Raw genomic sequence first — 19,940 nt, 5'->3', positions numbered from 1 at the left:
GAGATGATGAAGCGCTTTAAAAGTATGACAAAAATTTATGTTTGTTCAATACGGTTCGAGCCACGATGAAGTGTCAGCAGGTGGACCATGCGCTAATTATTGTTAATAATTTATGAATTTTGTAAAATTAATTTAAATGTCATTCCCTCTCAATGGATCGTGTTTGATTACGATCCAGACTATCAACGCGTTCCTGAAATAATGAAAAAAAATGAGTGTGATAGAATTCGTTCTTTTCATGAAAACAAAATTTCAAGATTTATGTTCGTAACTTGAAAAGTTTGTAAGTCGGGGAGCAACTACATAAAAAAATTTTAGAGAGGGCAGCAATTTTTTTTGTTTTTTTGCATTGGGCCGTGAAATTCTCCTAAGCCCGGACTGGTCTCCGATTTTTGAATTTGAATATCTCAGGGAATAATGGAGTTAAAAACATGTAATTTGTTTGTTGGGCTCAGAAGAGAAAGAGCAACAACTGTCTAATTGGAAGTTAGAGGAGGGGGGGGGGGAAGCATTTTTTGTGATACGACGAACGGTTGATGAGATAAAGACTGTAACAACACTCCAAGGAGAAACCTTCCATTTCATGTGAGAATAAAATGTAAAATTAATTTAAATGTCATTCCCTCTCAATGGATCGTGTTTGATTACGATCCAGACTATCAACGCGTTCCTGAAATAATGAAAAAAAATGAGTGTGATAGAATTCGTTCTTTTCATGAAAACAAAATTTCAAGATTTATGTTCGTAACTTGAAAAGTTTGTAAGTCGGGGAGCAACTACATAAAAAAATTTTAGAGAGGGCAGCAATTTTTTTTGTTTTTTTGCATTGGGCCGTGAAATTCTCCTAAGCCCGGACTGGTCTCCGATTTTTGAATTTGAATATCTCAGGGAATAATGGAGTTAAAAACATGTAATTTGTTTGTTGGGCTCAGAAGAGAAAGAGCAACAACTGTCTAATTGGAAGTTAGAGGAGGGGGGGGGGGAAGCATTTTTTGTGATACGACGAACGGTTGATGAGATAAAGACTGTAACAACACTCCAAGGAGAAACCTTCCATTTCATGTGAGAATAAAATGTTTCCTTTCTCTGCGAGAGCGTCTTGATGCCCACCAATGGCACCCCCCACGTCCTGGAGCCAGGTCACCCTAGACCGAGTACTTTGGTGTGCCAATTTATAGTGTAATAAACAATATTTGTCCCGGGCCCATGCTACCATTGTACGTGTATGTGAAGGGAGGTGGGCGGTGTCATGGAGCTCACTTAAACCATTGAGAGTGGATACTTTATTTCGTATTCAGGAGACATTCACGAACAACATAGTTGAACCCCTCTATGAACATATGAGATAGACTAGGAACTCTGGGGGGGGGGGGGAAAGCACGATGATGATGTCAATTCATCGCAGGGGCGTAGCCAGAAATTTCGTTCGGGGGACCACTTTCATTTCGGGGGACGGACAAAAGGGATAGAACAATAGATTTGGCCATCTTTTTTCTTATTTTCTGTCATTTTCTCACATTTTGAGTAGGGGGGGAAGGGCGGGCAGACTCCCAAGCCTCATTCAAATTCAGCGGTCTATACGGCGTAAATTCGCCTTGTTCTTACAAGATTGCGAATGCGCATTTTTGAAAAATCGTTAACGATTTGGAACGCCCGTTCAAAGTAGGCAACATTTTCCGAGAGATCGTTGAAAAGAAACGAATCTGTATAAACTCTGCCTTCAATATTCAGTTTTGTCATCTAGCTCCTATGGGCGCGGTAGCCCGGTCCGTGGATCCTGCTTATAACGCTTTTCAAAAAACTGTCATAAAAACATTTCAAACAGGAAAACACTTCAAATGGGAATCTTAATAAGGATTATTTAGAGTTGGGACCGTGAAAATCAGTTGCACTACGTGGAAAAATGTTTTAAATGGGAACGTTATAAGCGGGATCAACTGTATATTTGTGGTTTAGATTTTTTATATGTGCTACATTCCATGTTAGGCTAAATTCTCATTAACGGGCTTCTTTGCAAGCTTTTCCTACTAGTAGACAAAGAAACCTTTGGATAGAACATGTTTTTAGACATAAATCATTTATTCCCGAGATACCTTCTTCTCCTACCCAGAACATGGCCCACTGCTCTATCTCAACGAAGAGATGTAAGCAGGTGTTGAAAAACCTGGGGCATTCTGGGAAAAAACATTTCATAGATATACCAGTGAATTATGGGGGGAAAGGCATACTTTTTACAAAATATTTTTTTTCGAGAGGGACCCACTTTTACTTAAAAGGGATCCAGATTTTTGAATACCCCCGGGACCCAGATAAATTAAAGTACAGTGGCACTCTGATTTATTACAATTTGCTTCTCATTCCACTTTCATAATGTCGGATATATAAAGGGTAACATTTTCAACTGACGTTGAATGTTTGAACAAATCATTTGCACAACGCTTTGTTGAAAATTTTTTTTTTTGATTAATTTTCATACAAATTTTTTTATGTGACAATCAAAACTGATTGATGCTTATCCACAAGACTTGAACGAGAACTTAGCAGCTGATCTACACTAGTTCCATTCTTATGTGCTGCATAAATTCAGTGGAACAAATACTGTAAAAACAAAATACACTCACAACTGGAACTATATACAATAATTGTAGAAGACAACATTGAGTGAGCTTTTCCGAATGTTGATACCGGTTTCAGGACATTTTTAACATTGATGATAAATAATTGCTCTGCTGAACGTTCATTTCTCAATTAAAGCATATAAAAAATCTTAACAGAACAATTATGCAACAAGGTAGGCTCGAGGTATGCTATTGTTACTGCGTATGCTACATAGAGGCAGATGTGTTGCGGAGCATTGGTTTTGAAGACTTGATCAAGGATTTTGCACCAAGGAAAAGTAGAAGAAAACATTTCATTAAATAAAATGTGTATTTAGAAATACAGTTGAATCCCATTGTAACGAACTCCAAGAGACCGGACAAATCACTTCGTTAAAATAAAATTTTGTTATAAAGGAATTCTAGTTATTTGCATTGTTTCTACTTGAACTTATTTTGGGGGATTGAAAAAATGTTCGTTAAAATGAGATTTTCGCTATAACAGCATTCGTTAAAACGGGATTCAACTGTATTCGTATTTCAAATTTTGGCTCAGCTGTTCATTACATTGGGGAAAAAAAAATTCACAGTTTTATTCATAGATAGTTTGAATTTGAACGAAATATATTTTTACTAATATCTATGATGGGGGCACCAAAATCACCTGTGCTTAGGGCCTTCAAACGTATTAATCTGGCCCTGAGTGAGGATGATTCAATATGTATTCTGATAATAGCCCATTTAAATCATGATGAACTATGGTCCATTGCTTTGAAATAACTTAAAATTGTCTCGAATATAGTTTAAATAATTTGGTTGATTTTGGAGACATTTATCATCAATTCATCAAGCTAGTAACTGAGTCACAACCAACGAGGCTGCAACTAGATGCTTGGTCAGCCAAGGCAAGCACACGTTTATGCATCCCCCTTGTAATGTTAAAGACGTTAGAGTGAAAACCAGCACTCCTTGCTGGTCCAGCGTAACAGAGAAGTCTGCTCTTAGCTGGTTACAGCACTAGGTAACAAAGAAAAGTAATAGATAATCAATATGAAACAAGTGTCCTTAACATCCCTGCCCCCCATATTGTGGCAATATTTTTGGCACGCACCAATATCGGCACACGGGTTCATTTGGCTGCTCCTAGGAGCACGAGGGACTACTAATTATTCACACGATCACATGCCACAATGTTGGCAGGCCTGGTGCCCCCGTTGCTGGATAGAGAGGGTGCAAATTTTACTCTGACCTTCCCTTCGAAATTACGAGTGGGCACCAAAATGCATGCTTGCCCCGTCTGATCAAGTGTCTAGTTACGGATTGGCACTGCTACTCTTCGAGCTTTAATATAACAGCCTTTAAATCATGATGCATCACATCACTACTACACCAATACATATAAATATTGTAACTGTAGAGTTAAGATACTTTGTTTAAAGCGGGAGGTATTTATCTCACTAATTTATTAAGCTGTTAACTCGATCACAATTCAAAATAACATGCGCCGATATGGAAACCAGACAAGTGGCTTTGACTATTTAGTGTTAGAAAGTGAGTCTTTGCCCAATATGAAATAGTCAACGTGCACTTTGGTAGTTATTACAACACTGAAAGCATTTACTGAACAAAATGGTACACACATATAGCGCTGGTTAGGAAATGTTCTTACAAAATTAAGTGGCGAGTCTCAAACATCATCGCTCTTTTTGCTTCGACGCGACGAGCTCCCTCAGGTTCTCCTCGCTCTCCTTCATGCTCCTCTCCAGATACTGCTTGTTGCCCTCGAGGTCCCGGATTTTCGTATCGATCCTCGTGCTCTTCTGGTCCAGCGAGGTCAGCATGTCTTTCCTGTTGGTCAACACGAACAGCCGCCCGATCTGTTTGAACATCCGAGTGTCGTCGTCGTAGTCGCGGATCTCCTTGGAAGTCAACACCGCGTGTTGTTTCGCCCTCTTCAGGGATTCGATCTGGATGTCAGACAGCTTGAGCTTCTGCGTGGTCTCCAACACCTTGACGTGAAGCTCTTGGAAAGCTTTCTTCAGCTCCATGTCGACGGGAACAGAGGCCATTGGATCGTCTGCTGAGATAACCTCGTCTGAAATCTGATGTAAACAGGCGGCTACTGCTTTCACTCAAAATTTCAGTAGTTAGAGTTCAGTCCTTGAGGCGAAGGAGAAACTCCCAATCTAGCAAGGACTTATTTACATATGAATGAGTTTGAATTTCTCTTCATTAACTCAGAGTTATTATTATTCAATCAATATCAGATTCAAATAAATTACAATTAATCCCAATTTCTTTAACTGAAACAAACTTTGTGAGAAAATATTTTACTGGTATTTTTCACAACCGATCGTAAAGTTACGATCATCAACGATTTACGATCGTTTATGAACTCTTAGAAAAACATGTAGACTATAATTATTTAAAATATAGATGGCGCATTGCTCATTGCAGTCAAAGTGACTGCCAAGAATTTTTTTGACTGCTGAAATCTGAACTCACCTTAGATATGGTGACCATACGTCCCGTATTTTCCGGGACAGTTCCGGTATTTTCTGTTTTTTTGGCCGTCCCGACTATTTGGCAAAAGTGTCCCGGTTTTTCCCGTATTTTACACGAAGCCTACTTGAATTTTTATTCTTTATTGAAATCAAAGATTGGCATTATTTTTCAACTCATAAATTATTTTACGATAATTACAACTACATATGAGAATATTAATCTCCCACATTAGTCTTGAACGTTTGTTTTTCGTGGAATACATTTTAATCAACTGCAATTTGCAGCGATGCATCATTATCCGCCATTGTGATTTTTCCGTAATTTCAACAATATTTGGCAACTTTGTTTGTTTTGGCGTTGTTTTTAGCTATGTCCCGTATTTTACCGTATTTGGAATCCCAATGTCCCGTATTTCTCTCGAGGAAATATGGTCAGCCTAACCTTAGAGGAGAAATAAAGTAAAGAATTATATTTCTTCTCAATGCTCCCTACTTATATTTCTTCTCAATGGAACTCACCAAGGAAAGAGATCGCTGAAAAGTGTAAAAGAGAAGCCGTCTGGCAGGTTATCAATTTTTCCTATGTTTATACATTCTATGTTTTCCCAAAATTTTCAGTTCGGCCAAAATTGAAATATCAAAGCATGGGGCACACAATCTGGATAATGTGAACAAAAAATACAGATGGCAGCACTAATCCACATTTGAAGTGCACTACAGAAAAATAAAAATAAAAAAATTACCGGCATTTTCACGAGATGATATTAAAAAAAAAAAAAAATTTGCATTTGCACCACACTTCTACTGACATTGTTCATTTCACTTGCAATCATGAGGGAAAGAAACAATTTTAGGAATCGACTGGTCCTCCCATATTTCTTTTGATCTAGTCATTTCTCAAACCCGGCCTCCTACACCCGGTATTTGACAACGTTCAGTTACGATAAAATCGTAGATACCCTTAAGGAGAAAAATGGAAGTTACACTCGTAAAAAACTAGATAGCAGAGGAAAGGGTAAAGTATTGCTGGCCATGTCGGTGTGTTGTGTCTGTAATCACGTTGTTATTTAATCAATAGACATTTAGACATTGCTCCCGTAGACATCTGATCATAGCCTTCCCGTTAACATGTCTACCAATTCAATACTCGAATCAGCATTTCCTTGTATGGACTCTGAAATATCCGGCTATATTGAAGGTTGGTTATATGTGCTTTTATTTAATTTAAAGATTGGACTAAACAAAGTCTCATGTCAAAATCTAGTTTTTAACGGGCAGTTTTATTAAGGACCCCCCCCGCGCCCCCCAACCGCAAGGCTGGAGCTGACAGCTCAAGCCTGCCCCATGGGACGATTCTTGTCATTTTTTGTTTTTCCACACTGTGGGGAGGACCTTGTAGAGATCCTAGCTAGGTCCTTGTGGCAAGATATTGGGTGTGGGGGGAGGCATATCAAAAACACTTAAAAAGACTAGAAATGAAGATTTATAGGGAAAACAACCCTGAAATAGTCATTTGCTACTGTTTCGATTCCGAAATGTTCAAGGTTTCCCCCAATTCTTAAATTTTAGCTTATATTGAGTCCTCGATAATTTGATTTTTCTTGAAACATACCTAACTTCAGTGTATATCAATTTCACCTTTTATTAATTCACAGCACACCGACTCCATACAGTAATTTACTAAAGATTGGGTTGGGTCGGAAATGAAAGTACCATCTATCAGTGATTGCCTCAGGTTTATCGTAGTAAAGGCTGTCATTGTATCGAGATGAGTTCAATATTAGATAATGGGCGAGTCAAAACAAGATTTGAAAAAGTATTGTTTTAGGAGGGAGGATTTATCACGGTTGATTTTCCGTGGTTGATAAGCGTGGTCGGTACCAGCATGGCAACTTTTTTTCCCGTGCCATCAATCATTGCTTTTGCAGCAGTCATTCCAGATGGCATTTGTTCATTATTTGTGTATCTTTTCTTTGACTTGTGCATGTCGGTGCCAGCTATCAGCTGTGTTTGTTATTTTTTTCCCTGTCTTAAAAAAATTCCAGTGATGCTAACCCTGCAAACCGTTTTTTTTTTCTGTTATTATGGTTTTTATGAATTTTTAAAGTTTCTACAGACTTTTTAACCCTGTATAACAGCTGCACAACAGATGCACTGTTATAACATACGCAACATACTGCATGAGGGAAAAACAAAAACACACAAGGGTAAAAAATATATTAAGAAGTCGTAAGAGCAAAATGTGCATTTTCTATGGGTGATGCTTCGAGAGTCCTGGGGCAGTGGTTCCAAACTTTTTGAATTACGACCCCCTTACACAATGTGACCATGTGTTCTATTTTTAAGGGTCATTCTAGATTCATTTTTCCTGCTTTCTCAAAAGCATTTTTCGGAATGCTTTTTCCTCTCCTTCAATTTACTCAATTAGTGATGAATGAATTAATATAAAATCGATACTGTATATATGATACTATCAATCATAAGCGGATACAGGCAATTTGAATGGGAATGGCAGCTGAATTGTTAATGGTCATGGTGGATTTTTTCTACCCTCATGCGCTAATAATAAATTTTTTTGGGAACGGAAAAGAGTGGCTGTTTCTCCCCCCCCCCCCCATCTGCCTATACTAGAAATTCAATTTTGTTCTCGCATATATTTATTTTGTTTCCCACAGTCTCTATAATGTATTGTATGCATATTATATACAGTCGCCCCCCCCGTATTCGCGGGGATTACGTTCCGGGGGGTGACCGCAAAAACGGAAATCTGCGAATAACCGAAACCATAGGTTATTTTTACATGTCTTGTTTATTGAACATCATGAGAAAGAGCAGGGTGACACAGAGGTAGAAGGGAATGTGAAAGAGGGATGCCACAATTGTTGGCGATGTTTTCTGAAAGAACATTGTGATGTATGTTTGCCATTTCTTCTTCATATCATCAAGTATTTAGACCATTTTCAAATCTCTCCCACTTCAACATGTCTACTTCTTCTTCTTACTTGCCCCACAAGTCTTTTCACATTTTTTTTTTAAATCCCAGGCTGTGGTCTCCGGCCCTTAAGTGCCACTGGGCGCACGTGCAATTCTCTGTAGTCATTGGGTTTAGCTATACATTTTAGTCAAATGGCTTATACGTTACATCGAGTTGATAGCTGTCTTCATGGGGATAACGACACGAGTGATTCGATACTTGCGAGCACGGGCTGGGGGGGGGGGGCACTGCTATTCTTGTGTCCATCGTCATACCTTTTTTGTAGCAATCTCGTACCCACAAAAAAACAGCATTTTCTGTACGAGAAATAAATGGATCTCGTAGGCGATGCAAAGTTTTCGCTGACTACGGCCTGCAGCTACGGCCACGGTTGCTCGAATTTCAGCTTCCTTTTTCATGATATCTCTTACTGTAGATTAGTTGATTCCGTAATAGCAGCAATTGACTTACTTTCGCCAAGCATAGTCAATATATCCAATTTTTCTTGTAAAGTTTTCCCTTTTTTTGCCTTTTCGAAGCATTATCAGTAGCACTAGAAAAATGAGCCATCCTAAACACACACAACTGAAATTTTGTGAGCAAAGCACGTCAATGACAATTGCTGAGTGATGCCAAAAAGAATTTCCAATAAAGGAAAAAAAACCTGCGAATATGGAAACCTCGAATACGGGGGGCGGGGGGGGGGGCAACTGTAATTGCTAATTCATCTGTTTCCAAGACCTGGCTTATACCATACACTTCTGATTTATCAAGGGTGTATGTTATAACCAAACGTGACTTCCTCTGCAGTGTTGTGTTCATCTGATATAGCTGTTATGTGAGATATGACCCAGGCCCTGTCCCATGTGGGATATAAGCAAATCACCCCTAGGGGTTGGGCCACAATAATGATATAGCTGGGTTGACATAGTTCACAAAACATCATTTTCCATTTGCATTCCTGAGAAATTCAGACATTGAATTGCGAGTTGCAGCAGCGATAATCATCTTAAAATTTCTTTCTTTTTTTTTTCCAGGTGTTTTGGATGATAACAAAAACGAATTTGAATCATCTGAACACGTTTATGATGCCATCGGCGATATGTTACATGATGTTGCTGGTGACACTATGGATGAGAAAGCTATCCGCACTCTTTGCTCTCAACTGTTGAATGCCTTAAAGACGTAATAAAGTTTAGTTTATTGTTCTTGTTAATTATGAATATTTATGTATCGATAGACTGATTCAAGATGGCAACAACTCAAAAAATTCAGTTATGCACACCACAGGGTTTAAGATAGATAAAAAATAATTCCTTTCACAAAAAAGCGAAAATGGGGAGAAAAGCTTTAGTAAAATGCTACAAAGCTAATGTAATGATTGATGGTTGGATGTCTACTCATTCCGTACCTCCTATATGCATTTTTGCGAAAGTGACTATCACTTCTATCGCATTCTAAGATTTTGGGTGGAAAATGCCTCTAAATATCTTAGTGTGAGCCTTGTATGAAGCACTGAGTGGAGACATTATAGCAATTTCCACATCCTCCTGTCGGAATTAGCAAAGGAAAGCACATTATAATGCAATGTTGAGCTGATTATATTTCGTTGAGACAAACTGAATTGGAGTTTAAGAATACACAAAATTTTGGAGATCATTTTTACTTGCCCATCAACATGAGAATGACCTTGACATCGTGCTGTTTTGCAAAACTAAAAAAGAATAACATTATTTTTTGTACAGATTTTCTCGAAAAAAAGAAGAAAAATTCTTGGCTCCTAAAAACTTCGGCAGTCGCCAAGTTTTAAAAATTTGTTAAACCTTTTCTTGCACACATCAAGCGCATTCGATTGCTGAGAGGCTTAATATTTTTGCCAAATTTGATCTCAAGTTACACATCCTGCAGAAAATTTAGTTGCAATTTTTCAAATGACACAGATGCTGACCTCTTGCCATTTTGACTACCTGATGTAGTTGGGAAAGATTTATGGGAAATTCACTTCACCGACCAACAACTCATAGACAGAAAATTCACAGACAACAGGGTTCGACACGAGTCACTAAGCCAGTAATGGCTGTATTCATCAGCAGAGTTTAACTGCAATCGCAGGTTAAAGGATTAGAGATTGAATCGGATAAGTCAAATTCTGGATTTTCACCAATCTGTGTCTATCTCTAATCCTTTAACCTGGGATTGCAGTTAAACTCTGTTGGTAAATATGGCCGTAAGTGAGTGAAGAATGACAAAGTGAGTCAGTCAGTAAATGATACAGTAGTTAGTGACAGTGATTAGTGCTGGAGCCAGAGTGGTGCAGTGGTAAAGATGCTCGTCTTCCAGTATGAAGGTTACCGTCAAGATCTATGGGTTTAATAAGATCCATTAATAAGAAGAGAAAGGCAAAGTTTTTTCCTCCTTATCGAATGAGTTTCAATGGAAAGAATTCTGCAATTCTCTTTTCTTTTGAGAGTTTAAAATAATATCTATGAATTTTTTTTAAAAAAAATCTCTTTATATTTCTAGTTGTGATGAATCTGATCCTAATCGCCAAGAGGCCAAAACCTTGAGTGCACCAGTATGCTTAGGAAACATGGCTGGAAATTTCGAGGAAGAGTCTGAAGAAATCTCCAGTATTTGGCTGAAACAGAAAGAAATGCCTTCAGTGAGTTTTTTCTTTAAATTTCATATGTAAGGTAAGAGCACCCAGTAGTGAGCCACCTGTTTTGAAAGTTAGAAAAAACCTCAAGGTCAAAGGTGAATGATAGGCAAGCCAAATTTGATTGGTTGTAACCCCCTCCTACTATTTAGCAATCAAAATTCTCGGCGGAGACAAGATGACTTTTCTTTCCAAGTTCACCTCGGCATAACGTCCAGAAAATAAAATGTTTCCTTGAATCAAAATTCTTTCGCAAAGTAGTTGGTGTTTGAGCTGAAAAGATGTTTAGAAGAGTCTGAGAAAAAGGATTAGTTTAATTGGTTCTTGGCGCTTTTTGTAAGAGAAGTTTTTATTCGATGTTTCTGTTGTTCAACTGTATCCTTAATTTTATATGGAAATGCCATAATTCTACATCATCTCTAAGCAGGGTTGGCAGGTTTCTGACGGTTTAAACTGTCATGTCAAAACCCTTCTCAAAAACTGTCAAAACCTCAAATGTTACTTTTCAATATAAAAATTCCAAATAATGCATTGCATGTTATGTTTAAAGTGACTATGTTATGCAAAGCATAAATATTTAAAAGTGGCAGACTGCACATAAAGTTTGAGAACTTCTGGCTTAGGGACCAGGGGGTTCTCAAACTTTTTCCACATTTGGTTCCCTTACCTTAATCAATGCTCTGGGCGAGGGGCCACGGATAAGCAAGTTAACAAAGAATCTCTTCAAAAACTCTTTTGTTGGACTGCCACTCCACAGTGCCCCCCCCCCCCCCCCAACAAGGATTGGCAGCACATAGTTTGAGAACACTTCTAAACATTATATTTATTGTTGTGTTGAGAGACAAAAAAAAAAAAAAGTACACAATTTTAGGGTCAATAATTTCCAAACTGTTCCAGTACTGGACCACGTAGGAATGTACCACCTTCAGATTCTTAGCTACGGATTTGATGTTTAGATAAGAATCTAGAACATTGAACGAACACCTTCAAGTGAAACAGAACAAAAAGTATAGTTGTCTGCAAGAATAAGACCTGACCAGAAAATAAGCCTTAGCTTGATTTTTCACGATGCTCATAAGCACACACCCCCCCCCCTCCGAAAATTAGCCTGTTAAAATCGTCAGCCAGTTGATGGCATTCTGTAGATCTGTTGCTATATATGACAGGTTGTCTTTCATAATGTGATTATATTACAATTAATTAATATACAATATAATGTTATGATATTTGATTTGTGTTTAATGATATTTCAAGTTATTCTGTAGTTTTAAGTTCCCCAAAATTGGCTAATTTGGACAACTGGAAAGCACCTGCAGAGTAATGAATCCTCAGAATGACTGCTATCTTCTCCTTTTAACCAGATCATTTTTTAATTATTACTGCTCTTTTAAAAATATTTCGGAATTTAATGAAGCAGGGATATTTTCTAACAGTGAGGAATTCAAGAAAAAGAGAAGCATGTGACTTCGACTCGTGAAAGTTTGGGTTCGATTAAAAAAAAGAAAAACTTAATGGTTCTGGTTACATAGCTAAAGGTTTTATTTTTGACGGATCAGGACACTTTTTTGAATAAGTTTTCTGCAGTGTTTGAAAAATCTGGAGAAAAAAAAATTCAGGCATCATCCTGATTTCTCAGAATTTTCATTATCCAAATCCATTTGTTTTACCACAGATAATTTTCTTGCTGCAGTTCTGCATACAAAAGTCAGATACAATTATGCAGAAGTGTGTGTGAGAAATTATTCCCTTGTTGTACGATAAATTTTATTAATCAAATACATAGTTTAACGTGACCAAAAATGTATATTTAGACATAATGTAAGATGTACACATAAAGGATGTACATACATGTTTAAATTAGATATGTTGTTGTTGTGTAAATAGGAAATTAAATTTTACCTATTTTGCCCAAAAAACCCGGGTTTTTACAACCCTGCTTCAAATGCGTATACTTGGAAATTCCACACAACATCACATGTACTCAGACTGTTAGGTGCACACTTTGTTCCAGACTTGGTAACAAAGCTGGGCTGGAAGAGATCTCGGTAATCATTTTGTTGATTTTGACATAAGCTCGTTGATCATTTTGTCATTTTCTGCACACAATTATGTAGAAGGCTATTTAGACTGGTACCTAAAATTTTTTGCAGATTCCAAATGTCAGCTTTTTTTATACTCGCAGAGAGGTCAGTAGGTTAAACCCCCTTGGTGTGTGAATCCCTATGGTAGCAATCTTTTTCTGTGGTAATGGCACCACTTCTGTTGTGCTCGTGTTAAGAAAGTTTGGGACAATGATGAAATGGGTATCAAACTCACCACACCTTTAAACATTATTTGGTACTTTAGGCGAGTACCTTATCGACCTGGGTTACTGTTCTCCCACTTCGAAAAGAACTAAAAGTGTGTAACAGTGAACCACCAAATCCTAGTCAGGTTTGGTGACAAGTTTTAAAATATAATGTGAATTACACACACACATACTTTGGACGGTTGATTGGGTAGGGTGTGGCAGAACTCAACGTGCAGCTACCTACTGTGATGAATTCTGAGTTTTCACAAAATGCCATGGCTTCACACAACACTCGCTAAGCAGATGGCGAAACCAGATGGGCCACTACAGCAGTGGCAATTGGGACCCCGGCAGACCAATTATGGCAGACCAAAAAGTATAGTTGTCTCCAAGAATAAGACCTGACCAGAAAATAAGCCTTAGCTTGATTTTTCACGATGCTCATAAGCACACACCCCCCCCCCCCGTCCGAAAATTAGCCTGTTAAAATCGTCAGCCAGTTGATGGCATTCTGTAGATCTGTTGCTATATATGACAGGTTGTCTTTCATAATGTGATATTAATATACAATATAATGTTATGATATTTGATTTGTGTTTAATGATATTTCAAGTTATTCTGTAGTTTTAAGTTCCCCAAAATTGGCTAATTTGGACAACTGGAAAGCACCTGCAGAGTAATGAATCCTCAGAATGACTGCTATCTTCTCCTTTTAACCAGATCATTTTTTAATTATTACTGCTCTTTTAAAAATATTTCGGAATTTAATGAATTTATGGTTATGGTTGGATTTTTTTGTTGTGACAGAACGCATGAAGAGCTGCACGATGAAACTCGTAAAAGTTTGGTAAATTTCAGTTTTTGAACATGTTGCTGACCAATAGATATTGAAATATTAATGATGTTTTAATTTATTTTACTTTATTGAACCATAAAATAAGCACAACAAACTTTTGCATGTCGATCATGAAATTTTAAGTAATATTTAAAAAAATGAAGAAAAATTTTCAATTTCGTCGTTTTCCATAAACTTCAAGTAGGGGCGACAGGAAAATATTAACCGATTTTGAAAATGTGGACGTCCTTTTTATTATTGTTAAAGGAGGCAACTTTTCCGCACTATAGGAATTTGAAAATAAAAAATTCATTTTGTTTTGACCCACCCTAATGCCAGTTTTTTACTGCAACATAGCTGAAAAAGCATTATGTATTTATCATTTCTTCGCATCCATATTCACATTTCCTTAAATGAACTCCATCATTTTTTAAGGCTAGCATCGTTTTACAACCGTTCTCTCTCCCCCATCTTGTCAACAACACCTTGTTGTTCATTTTTAGCTGGGCGCTGATTGGTCAGTGGCGAAATTCCTCAAAAGGGAAGTTTTTCGGCTTGTACATCATCGCATGACCTTAAGAATTACCTTTAACAATCACGTGGTTGCATTCGGAGTTCGATTCTTAACGCTCTTCTTGCGAATCGATTCTTACACATGGATGATTGGTTATTAATTATCAAAAGGTGATATACCCCCAAGTGCAGCACTGGTGCCCCATGTGGCTCATTATTCTGACAACTCGTATTTGTTTTTTTTTTTTATTAAGGGTGTAGAGTTTCGACCAGAACTATGTAAAAATATAGGTTTTAACAACTCAAAAATGATTTTAATTGCCCAAAACTGTCAAAAACTATTAAAATATCTTAAAATCGATGCTGTAATATTTTAAACTGCTTCTCTCATATTAAGTTCTAAATCAAAATTAATTTTTACTTTTAACATCAGAATATTTTTGTTGGAAAATGGGGTTGCATATTCATACTTTATTTTTTGAGTCATTAATTAAATTGGGTGATTAAGTGATTAAAAAAAAAAGCTGATACCAATAAGCACTACTGTTTTTTATGCCCTAACATCTGCTTGAAGACAAGAAGTAGTGAATTTTTGAATGAGTCACGATGGGCATCAGTTGCAGAAACACCATTTTGTCCAAGTTCTGAAATCAGAATTGAAGCATTTTTCTCTTGAAGCTGTTTCCAATTAATTTAAAGCGTATGGTTTGGTTATATGAGATAGTGCTGCCGCGACGCAGTGGGATCTGGGCCTTATAACTGTGTCAAATTTAAACTTTCAACTGTTAGTTTTGATTTCTGATGATCAACAAGTTTGAATTTTTTTTAGTTTTCTTTCAATAGCCCTGCAAAGTTGGCATATTCATTTATGTACACCCTGTATTATACCGAATAGTTCTTTTTCGACAAGATATTATGCTTGAGAATTAATTTCTAATTTTTTATATGTTTCATTGTGCGTCTGATTTATGCATGGTGCTAGAATCTAAATGCTCAGTTTAAGTGGAGAGGATTAAATTCAGGGGCTTTGGAAGATTAGACCAGTGGTGTTTGGCTTGAGCTTCACGTAAAAATTCTGATTTTGAATAAATTCTTGTGTGCTTGGACGAATGCCAAAAAATATTGGGGGGGGGGGGTGAGCACCCACATGGGAAAAAAATAGAATTTCTTGAAAGGAGGAGTGAGAATAAGAACATTGGAAAGGTTAAACACTTAACTCCATTTCACAAATTTTTTCACTTGCAACCCTTTACCCCCTTAGTTGTTGTTGCATGTGGTTTCTGTGGTGAAATTATAACCAGTTTATGTAATTATGTAACTTCCTTACCAATAGGCAATTTCAGCCATAACTGGTAATTTTCCATGTTTGGCATTTTTTTCTGGCAAGAATAGATAATACCCTCATTAAATACAATAGATTACGTTTCCTCATTGTTTTAACAATGTAAAAGTGGAAAAATTTATGCTGACCTGCATGTTTTTTTACTTATGTTGAAGATCTTGGAACAAATTACTGATGTAAGTTAGAGTGTGACTGTGATGAATATAACTAATTTGAAGATATGAAATTATAACATGCATAATAATTATTCTGGATATTTTCTCTAGTTTGTTGATCAGAGGAAGCTTGAAAAAGCTGAAGCGAAATTGAAGCAGAAGCAAAGCCGTAGGGACCAGGTTGAAAGGCCTGTGTAGGTTTTTTTCCTGTTTTTCTTGCATTTGCAACACATGATTAAAAATTTATCTGAAACACAGTAGAATTTCATCATAAAAGATCACTGATAATGGATTGTGAAATTTTTTTTAATAATAAAGGGTGCTTATTTTTATCTGATAAATTTTTTACATTTGCAAGCAAGTGATTAAACATTGATCGTTGTGTTATTTTGCGTAAACATGGATGCGCTGCATGACTCATATTGCTCGCCAGCTAAAAATTTAAAATTAATGCATTGTATAGATACACATTTTTTTTCCAATTTAACCTATGTTTAATGCTGTTTTTATTTGATATGCAATAAACACTTTTTATAACTACTGTACTTTCATTGATATGCACCTTGTTGCTTTACATCCCTATAAGAATTATTTGTTATAAACCAAACTTTTATTAAAATGGACAACCTTTAGGGCCCCCCCCCCAACCCATTAATCCATTATAAGGAAGTCCTACTGTACTAGGATCTTTTCTGGGGTAATATGATATGTGAAATAAATTGTGGGAATCTTGGGGATTCATTTTATGTTAGTGTACTTTTTTTAATAATACATTCATTTAAAATCAGTTAAAACTGTTTATCTAAGCATGCTAAAACTTCATTTTTCTATACAGCACTATATTCAGTAACAAAGAAGCTACTGCCATTCAAGCAACCAACAGAAAAGAAGATAAGTTAGAGAGTCGAGGAGCTAATAGAGGAAAAGATATTCGAATAGAGAATTTCGATATTGCTTTTGGGGACAAGTGAGTATTATCTCTATGATGTTTTCAATCATTAAGGTGTTGACTTCTACCCCTTTTTTGGAAATCTTTTTATTTGATTGTTATTGTTGCACGACTTGCCATTTTATGCAAACAAGGGCTAATTAGGCTGGGACCTATAACTTATTGCTGATTTTGAATGGCAACCTTTTTTTTATACTCACTTAGGGGTTGGTACAATAACCCCTCGACATGGGACTCCCTGCTGTAGCAACCTTTTACTGTGGTCATATTATGACCACATTTACAGTACAACATTAACAGTACAACATTAACAGTACAACATTTACTGTTGTACCCCTTGTGCCAGGAAAGTTTCTGACAAGGACGAACCAGGCATCAAACTCGTGGCACCTCTAAACATCCTTTGGTACTTCAGATGAGTATCCTATCGACCTAGGCTACCATGCCCAATCTGTTTATTTAACAAAAACCCATGTTGAATCCATTAACAAACTTAATACAATGTTAATCGTTAAGCTAGTTTATTATTAAGCTAGTTTTTTTCCTCTGATTTCTGAAGGGAACTAAATGGAAAACTATTAAAAAAACACAGAAAATAATATTAAATGAGTCTTGAATTTCTTTTATTGTTCTCACTCTAAAGACATATTGCACTTGACCATGGGCGAAGGCTCCTTATACTTCAACACATGTTGTTAATTGAGCATGAATGCAGAGCATTTCGTCCAGAAAGGTCAAATTTTGTCCAAGTTATTTGCATCAACATCATCTACTCAAATACATTCAATCTCAGAAGAATAAATCATATAGCATAATGCTGCTACTTTTGTGTGTGTATATGTGATGGAAACATTCTGCTTTTGTTTTATGTACCTGTGTCTATCTTTTTTTAATAGGTGCGAAAACTATGTTTTGTGGGCCATTTTTGCCCTGAAATGCTTTCATGGGTTGCTCTAAAACTAAATCATATCTTTGAGGGTCAAATACAAATTAAAAATATTGATTAAATCCCAGGAGCCAGGTTGCGACTAGAAAATTTATATTGGCACCGGAAATTTTCTGTATGTGATTGCTATAAATTGGAGTCTATGAATCAGACAAAATTTTCTGATTTCATGACAGTGTGACTGTCTTTTAACATATGCAGACCTGCCAACTCTCACGAATTTTCATCCTTCCTCCTGCTCTCCGGATTTGTTAAAATTTCTCCGGATTTTGGCGGAAAATTAGATTTTACGTGAGCTTTAACGTTGTCGTGGCGTCAATGATTACAGTCGTCGTTAAGGAAAACACCCATAGAGGACAGCCGTAATCATTTCCATTGAGCAGCCGTAAAAAAAGTCTCTGTGACCGCATTTAAGCTACTGGCAAAGACTTAGTTTTCGTAGCGTTTATCGGCAATCATTTATCAGGGGCATGACCTTGGTTGCCGAAATTCCTGTATAATCGTTATTGTATTCCATTAACAGCCGTGAGGTAAACACGTTTTTTCCTCCGCAGCTTTGTAATTTGAATTTTTTAAATCGTTTCTTCCGATTAAACATCTTCAGAAAGAAAATATAAAATTTTAAGCTATATACAGCGAAATATAAAGCTTTTAAGAATTCATATACCCAAGATTATCAATCACTGATAGCATCCACGAAAGGAAACACTTATAATTTATGAACAGTGTAGATGTGATTTCTCTATTCCGCATGGAAAGACTGACATGAAATTATATTCTGCTCAGGGGAAATGCAGAACCTGCCCTGGGGGGGGGGAGAAGAATGTAACTTTTTCTTAATTTATTAAAAAATAAAATAAAAAAAATTCAGAAATTTTTTTTTATGAACTTTTTTTTTTGATCGAGTCTATGAGTGTCGGGGGGGGGGGGGTACCCCCTTCGAGAGAATCTCCGGATTTCTGGATTTCAAAAGTTGGCACGTCTGCATATGAAGTCTTGGAAAAAAGTTTAAAAAATTATGTAAAACTGGTTTTCTAGAGAACAAAATCATGGTTGACTCCTAAGAAATTTGATTGGCACCTACTTCTTTTGTGATTTTTCATACCCTGATCAAATCAATACAAACATTCTGTACTATTCTGTTTGCCCAGACATCTTTATTTAATGTAATCTTTTGTAATCAATGTCTGTAGTTTACTGTATTTTAATGTGTATAAGGAACTCTTGTGTGTATGAGGAACCCCTTATTTTTTGGGCTTAAAATTTGGAAAAAAAGTTTAAGACACATATCCATAAAACTAGCAATGTACAGGGTGGTTATGAATGAACGGACTCTACTCACAGAGGTACCTCCACCAGAATGGGTGCTACATATTTCGATGAAACTTTGTGTATAGGACATATAGACCATAGGGAGAAGAACAATTCAATAACAAAATAATTCAATTTTTGATCACCAGGTAAAAAGTAACACTTTTTAATCGCAGTTATCTTTTTCCCATAGTCCAAATAACATATACAGTAGAGTCTTGCTTATCCGACATAAACTGGCCAGCAGAATGTCGGATAATAAAGAGGTGGTAAGAAAAATTATATCAAATGCCTAACCATGGTATAATTTTACACATTACAAATGTAATTATCATGTTTTACAACTTTATTTTTGTCGCCATACATACACTTAAATAAATTTCAACTTTTAAACAACACTACAACGTTTGGCAAATTAACCCACACAGACACGTACACATGTAACAAACAATAAACCGATCCGTGGAGAATGATAATCCGCTGTGCACTGCACTGAGTAGTGAGTGAGGATTGGGCGAATGTCAGACTCATGAGTAATTGTGTAGATGGGTGCACCACTGTACAGTGGAGATCAACAAAAAATAGACTAAACTCATGCTTGCAACTTGCAGTTCTTGTTAACGATTGATGAGTTTTTTTTTTTTTTTTCGCTGTGGGACGTCAGATAAACGGAATGTCGGATAAGCGAAGGTGAGATAAACAGGACTCTACCGTATAGCAACTTTCAATGAAATACATCGAAGATAATGGGCACTACATAGGTCAGAGTAGTGTCATTATAATTTAACTGAACTATTTTTTGTTGTATTCAAGTTTTGTGTGTGACCATTTCGGAGAAGGTTGCCAAGTTGCTCAAAAAAAAAAAAAA

The 19,940-nt window shown here is 36.7% G+C and overlaps 2 protein-coding genes across 2 annotated transcripts in view; one reads left to right on the top strand and one right to left on the bottom strand.

Moving 5' to 3' along the window:
• Positions 1-4,043: 4,043 nt before the first annotated feature.
• On the bottom strand, positions 4,044-4,870 carry LOC149083941 (prefoldin subunit 1-like). Its single transcript, XM_089234316.1, has one exon. The coding sequence runs from the start codon at positions 4,664-4,666 to the stop codon at positions 4,292-4,294; it is 375 nt and encodes a 124-aa protein (XP_089090442.1). The 5' UTR covers positions 4,667-4,870; the 3' UTR covers positions 4,044-4,291.
• A 1,167-nt stretch (positions 4,871-6,037) lies between these two features.
• LOC149083940 (ATP-binding cassette sub-family F member 3) overlaps positions 6,038-19,940 on the top strand; it is a 32,056-nt gene continuing 18,153 nt past the window's right edge. Inside the window, exons 1-5 of the mRNA XM_089234315.1 lie at positions 6,038-6,299; positions 9,113-9,260; positions 10,599-10,737; positions 15,978-16,060; positions 16,702-16,833. Of these exons, the coding sequence (XP_089090441.1) occupies positions 6,230-6,299; positions 9,113-9,260; positions 10,599-10,737; positions 15,978-16,060; positions 16,702-16,833 (572 nt within the window). The 5' untranslated portion in view covers positions 6,038-6,229. The remainder of the gene's footprint in view (positions 6,300-9,112; positions 9,261-10,598; positions 10,738-15,977; positions 16,061-16,701; positions 16,834-19,940) is intronic.

This window comes from Pholcus phalangioides, unplaced genomic scaffold (assembly GCF_987345545.1).
Source record: "Pholcus phalangioides strain wild (caught in Gottingen) unplaced genomic scaffold, Ppha-v1.0 ptg000008l_1, whole genome shotgun sequence".
NCBI classification, from domain to species: Eukaryota; Metazoa; Arthropoda; class Arachnida; order Araneae; family Pholcidae; genus Pholcus; species Pholcus phalangioides.
This window is presented reverse-complemented; position numbering and strand designations above follow the sequence as displayed.